The sequence below is a fragment of the Poecilia reticulata genome, linkage group LG8 (assembly GCF_000633615.1).
Source record: "Poecilia reticulata strain Guanapo linkage group LG8, Guppy_female_1.0+MT, whole genome shotgun sequence".
Classification (NCBI taxonomy): Eukaryota; Metazoa; Chordata; class Actinopteri; order Cyprinodontiformes; family Poeciliidae; genus Poecilia; species Poecilia reticulata.
The window spans coordinates 19,000,543-19,006,971 of NC_024338.1; the positions used below are offsets into that span (position 1 = coordinate 19,000,543).

A 6,429-nucleotide genomic window follows, 5' to 3' on the forward strand; every position below is an offset into this window, starting at 1 on the left:
AATATTCGCCGTTCTCAGCTCTGGTGGTCAGTGGGATCTTTTTTATTCTCCATCTGTACCATATCATCCAGTTTCAGGTCGCTCCTGTTCAGAAACTCAATCGGCTCCACTGACTGGGAACCAGTAAGGTTCTGGAACATTAATGGTATCACTGGCCAGCACTTCTGGCTCAATAATTTATGTTTACAGAAAGGTATGAAAAGTATGAATGAGTGAACCTTTGGTTTTGCTGCCAAAACTGAATTTGAGTAAAAGCTTAAACTGGAACAGATTCCAGAACCATGACCTGATACCAGTTGACTCTGGACAGAACAAAAATGATTTGACTGGACCTTTTATCCAACACAGAGCCAGGGGTTTATACCACCAAGAAAAACAGCTGAAATTCCAACTTTCCAGGAAAACCTTGATCCCAAGTACCAGGATTGGTTTGAAACCAACCAGATAATCTAAATTTCTTCAATAGCACCATCATCTGAAATCCCTAAATGGTTTCAACTTCTGATTGAAGCAGAAATCCAGAGTTTGAACTCAAATTTGACCAGAAATTACAAAAACACCAATTAAAAATTTCAGTAAAATCACGAGATAGATAATATCAGTATCATGAATCTAAATGTAAACTTCCAAAATAAAAGCTTCTCTCTTCAGGAACCATCAGGACGGTTTCCTGCTGAGATGAAGTTCTCATTCTGGTCTGGTCTGGTTTTCATGGCGGTCCAAAAGCCCAGTTCAGGTGGACGATCACCGATCAGCCAACGGCTCTCTCAGGACCACTTTCTGGGTCTCAGGCGCGCAACGTCATGGATCCCAGTCCGGTTCTGAGTCCGGTTCTGATCCAAAGATCGATCACTGCCTCGGCCCAGAACCGTTCCGGGATCCAGAGCTTTGACCACCGTGTCGCTGGTCTGAAAACTAAAAAAAAACCCTGTAAATATCTGAAGTGTGTAAATAAAAACTATCGGAGATTCTATTTTATGTATGAACGGAGGGAGAGCAGCGCCACCTCAAGGAGAAAAACTTTCATTTGGTGTCTTTTATTTGTAAAACTCAGAAAGTTTAAGAAGACGATGAAACAGAGAGAAATTATAAAAATGAATTTATGACTTTATGAAATGTACAGAAATCTCTTCAGTTTGATGTTTCAGTTGTTTTCTATCTAAACTTTGTTTCTGTTCGCTTTTTATTTGTACAGAAGTGGCTGTTTACATGGAAACGAATCCTTTTCTTCTGCGAATAATGTGATTGGAGGAGACGTTTGGCAGGGGGCGGAGCCTGAAAATTCAGATTATTTGATTTTAATTTGTAATAGAAACGTTAAAGATACATTAATACACAATTAGAACTTTGCTTCGTAAACTTGAAATTATTAAAATTAAATAATTAAAACTGTTTAGTAAAACTCAACAAAATTAGCTGGTACTGTAAGTTACTGAAAAACAATCCGTCAATTTCAGATAAATCTGATTTTCATCAAAGTTAAGTGAGAAATATTTTCTATTTAAATTTAGACAAAAACGTAAAAAAGATTAAAAACAAATGAAAGAATTTCCTCCAGCATGTTTTTTCTTTTCTTAATTTTTAGTGAAGAAGCTTTTGGTTGAACAGGTTTTCATTAAAGAAAATTTCTGAATTTCAGTTGTGATAAAAACAAAATGTATTCATTTTAATTTGGATTTAATTTTAAAATATAGGGAAAAAATCCTTAGTATGTTGTTTTTTAATTAGTTAAAGAAAAAATAAGTAAAAATAAAGTCGTATTAGAATGAGAAACCAACAGCAATATTTTTCAGAGTTTTATTATTTTCGTAATAAAATTAGATAAAAATATAACAATAGTAATATTATATGTAGTTATATTGACTTTCAAGATTTTCTTTTACAATATTTTATCATTAATGTGATTTTATTAATTCACATTTAAACTAAAATAATTAGAATTATTCCAAATTATTCTATTTATTTTTTAATTTAATAAATTTTCGAAATGTATTAAAACAAAATTACATACTTTTCCCTCTTGTTTTCTCATATTTCAGATGTAGATTTTGGATTAATTTGATTTTAGAAAACGTTGCTAATTTAGTTTAGCATCAGTGATGAGTTGATGACCAGAACAGGGTTTTTTGTGATTATTGATTATGGAGAACGTGACCCCGCCTCCTGCAGACGTCTCCTCCCTCTGCTGTCTCACTACAAACACTGAAATAAAATCTGGAGACAAAAAAAAACTAACATCCGCCTCCGTTTGTTTTCCGGCCAGAAGGTGGCGCCATCAGCAAACTTCACAAACCTGCAGTGAAGCAGGTTTGGTTCTAGAACAGAAAAAAAAAACAGGAAAACATAAAACTATGTGACAAAATATGAAAATAATCCGATTTATTCAGATTAAATCAGATTTATGGACATTTCTGGAAACAATTCAGAGTTTATGCAAACGGTACCGACTGACCCGCTGCAGCGGGTCACTGCTGACAGGCTGGACGGAACCGGGGAGACATGAGGACAGTGAGGACGTGGAACACGAACCGACAACCCAAAACCTGAGAGCAACCCGAACCTGCAGCTCAGATGTTTGATTCCTGAAGGGACCAGTCAGGGTGGGGGGCATGTTTGGTTTGACCTGATTGGACCCCCTCCACACCCACCGAACCTCCCCAGCATGCAGGGCTGCAGAGTGGACAGAACCTCACCCTGCCCCCCTCCATGAGAGGAGTCTGCTTTCCATCCCTGATAAGGAGAAGGTTTATATTTAGTGGGAAATTTGGGGGAAGGGTGAAGGACTGATATATTTATCAGGCGAGAGCCGGCACCGCGCTTCCCCTCATCTGGGTCTGGATTCTGGTTCTGCTCCCAGTTTAACCCGCAGATTTAGATTCTGATCAGTCACCACCACAGCGACGGGGAGCATTGAATTATGGGTAGTGTAGTGTTTACACTCTTGACAAACTCAAAAACTGTCCACATATTTAATCATTTTATACTTTTAGTTTTTCTTGGTTCCGATAGTTTAAAGTTATTTTTTTAAATAAAGTTCTTCTTCGGTATGTCATCAAACATCTGTTGCAGGGCGCCAATCTGGCGGGCGCCAGAAGATGGCGGGATAATTATTCTAGCTCATTTTCTGTGTTCAACAGCTGTTTGTGCATTGAAAACCCCTTTAATGCGTCTGCATACACCTCAGAAAATATCTAGCTGCGCCCCTACACTGACAGCCAGCTGGCTGAAAGAAAGCTGCCATGTTTTCCCTCAGAGATTTTTCAGTTTCAGCTCCATCCTCCATCCTGTTTGTGACTCTATGGAGCAACTAAACTCACTAATTAACCACTAATTAACCACTAATTAACGTGTAACGAAAAGATAATATTCTGAGCACGAAATGCTAATTCCACGTGTAAACCAAGCAAAAGTTTATTAGAAACACGATTAGAAATATAATCATAAATATTTTAACTGCAGATAAAATAAATTGTTTTTCATAAAAAACAGAATCCATAGAAAGCTCAGAGACTTTATAAAAGTTTTCAGAAGTTTCGTGATTAGTTTCATCTACATCCACATGGTTTATTTTTAAATATTTATTTTATTTATTCATTTTTTAAAGATAATTTTAAAAATCACGGATTTCTTACTTCAATGTTAAGAAATTTGGAGAATATTTTCTTTTTTCTCTTTCTCCGTTTGCAGCTTTTGGATCTTTGACAACAGCTTCTAAAACGGTCCAGTCAGTGACAGACAAACATGCACAAATGAGGGATCCGTCAGCGGCTTCCAGCGATTCAGAACCGAGCCCACGGGCCGGCCCCGCCCTCACCCCGCCCGCCCGCGGTTCGGCCGCCATATAGAGCCGCTGTTCGGGTCTTCGGCCTCGGTGTCGCATCCCAGCCGCCGGCAACTCAACTTCACAAGTTCTCCTCAAGTCCCAGAACTCAGGTAGATATCGGACCCGGTCTGTGAGGGTTCGGACCCTGCAGAAACATTTGAACTGGACCCGAACCGCTGCGTCCTGCAGGTTTTCAGCTTCATTAAAACTCTGTTGCATGAAGCGTTTTCCCTCCGTTTGTACAGAAATTCTTAATTATATTTGCAGAAAAATGTTTTTAGATTCTGGTTCGGATCAGGCGGAGAAAGTCTGGAAAGTTCGGAGCTTTATGCTGCAGAATCTCTGAACATTTTTTTTGTCCAACATGCAAAATTCATGCATTCATTCATTCATCTCAAGAGTTTTTATTTGATTTGATTTGAAAGAATAGTTCCGGAAAATTTCCCAAAATCCCAGAAGACAGATCCTTCAGCAGAAGATGATTTGGTTCTGGTTCTGGATTCTTCTTCGTCTTTTTTGTTAAGTTTCTACATCAGAATGTCACAAATCTCATCTAAAACATCAAACATCTAAATCCGGTAGAAACATGAATGTTTCTGTAAATGTTTGATGTTTCTCTTCGTTTTAAAACCTAAAAACAGAAATAAAATGGCGGCTCTTTAAAATGTCTATCAGATATTTTAAAGGTTTTTACAAAAGTTTCGTAACCTTTGTGGCTCAGAGCGAGTTTTAATTTCCCCAGTCCTGTTTGTTTCTCCTGCCTGGAACCGGTTCTGTTCTGCCCAGTTTCTGGTTTCATCTGGTCCCCGTCTGAAGGGTCAGCAGAACCCAAACTGGGATCCTAATAATACCCAGGAGGAGGTTAAACTGGGAGCCTCTCTCTCCGACCCTCAGCTGCTGCCAAAGTCACGACAACAAATACCAGCAACTGTAAAATTAGCAACGAGTTTCTGGGTCCAGACAGAACCAGAAAGCGGATCGAAAACTGGGTCAGGTTTCTGAGGAGGATGGATCTATGATGGGTTTTTATTCCAGACTCATTACGTTTTTGCTCGTTCTGAGATTCGGGTCCAGTTTGATTGTCTAGGAAAAGGGAGGAGTAACTTTACTCCTTTGTTTCTTTCTACAGTGGCTCTAAGAGTTTCTTCTGTTTTTGTTTCTTCTCTTTTTTCATAGTTTTTTTTAGCACATTGTGTCGTATTAACCCCGTTTATCCCTCACATGAAGGTTTTCAGGTGTGAATAAATGAGATGCGTGTTTCTCTGCAGCCTCCTCAGCAGACATGGAGCGTACCTTCATCGCTGTGAAGCCTGATGGCGTCCAGAGAGGACTGTGTGGTGAGATCATCAAGCGCTTCGAGACAAGAGGCTACAAGCTGGTCGCTGCCAAATTCGTCCAGGTGAGAAACAAAACGACGACCAGGAGGAAAACTAAGTACACCCCTGATCAGCAGCAGTTTGTCTGCGTGGGGTCATGGGGTCATTGATTTCATGCAGCCCTTCCAACTAAAATACAAAAATAAATTCATGTTAACAAACTTTTAAATTAAGATCTACTGATAAAAATGTTAGATGCAGCACAAAGTGATCATCTTTTCCAAGCTTTCTGGTTTCTGTTGTCATGGTAACTAGGGACACATTTACTCATCGACTTACATTCTAGAGTTTTTAATCAATATTAAGGAATTATTGACTTAAAGCAATCTCCAGTGTTTTGCTGAAGTTACTTCTAAGTTAGTTTTGTCTTATTTCAAGTGCACTAAGATATTAGTGCTAAAAACTAAACCAAAAGTATTTGATTTAAAAGTAGCATTTCAGCAACACATAGGAGCTTGTCTTAAGAATATTAATATTATTTTTTTAAGTGTTAGTTCCACCGGCAGATTATTTCACTCATAACTGGACATTTTCTTATAAGTAATTTTTTATCGATATTAAAGATTTTTGACTTAAAAGAAGCTCATTTATCTTGCTGAAAAGCTACGTTTGTCTCATTTTAAGTGTACTAACATTTGTAGTAGAAATGAGATCAAAAATATTTGGTAGGAAATGTTTTTCAGTGCAGATTGACGAGCAGCTCAAGTTGCTTCTCTGATTTTTACCTCACCTTTCTGCTCCAGAGCAGTAAAACTGATGCTGATTGGTTAATTAATGTCTTCAATCGTGTGTGATCAGCAGGGTGTACTTACTTTTTGCTTGCGTTTCATGCATATCTCTCCCTGCTCTGTGCGCAGGCCTCTGAGGACCACATGAAGAAGCACTACCTGGACCTGAAGGACATGCCTTTCTACGCAGGACTCTGCAAATACATGTCCTCCGGACCAGTCTTCGCCATGGTAACGCCAACACAAACATGGCCGCACATAACTTCCTGCTTTGTTTTTCCGTTTGCGTCAGCGACCTCTTGACACCTGCTGGTCCTCAAGGCCTCAGCTGCTTCAGTCCAACAGGAAGCTGAGACTCGGAGGACAGCTGCTTGTCCACAGAGTGTTGCCATGGAGACACAGAGAACAGCTGCTTGTCCACAGAGAGTTACCATGGAGACACAGAGGATAGCTGCTTGTCCATAGAGAGTTACCATGGAGACACAGAGGATAGCTGCTTGTC

At 39.2% G+C, this 6,429-nt stretch overlaps 1 protein-coding gene across 1 annotated transcript in view; it reads left to right on the forward strand.

The window, feature by feature from the left end:
• Window positions 1–3,824: 3,824 nt before the first annotated feature.
• Window positions 3,825–6,429, forward strand: part of LOC103469013 (nucleoside diphosphate kinase B-like) — a 4,651-nt gene continuing 2,046 nt past the window's right edge. The window contains exons 1-3 of the mRNA XM_008416462.1: window positions 3,825–3,933; window positions 5,092–5,222; window positions 6,057–6,158. Coding sequence (XP_008414684.1) covers window positions 5,106–5,222; window positions 6,057–6,158 — 219 coding nt within the window. The 5' untranslated portion in view covers window positions 3,825–3,933; window positions 5,092–5,105. The remainder of the gene's footprint in view (window positions 3,934–5,091; window positions 5,223–6,056; window positions 6,159–6,429) is intronic.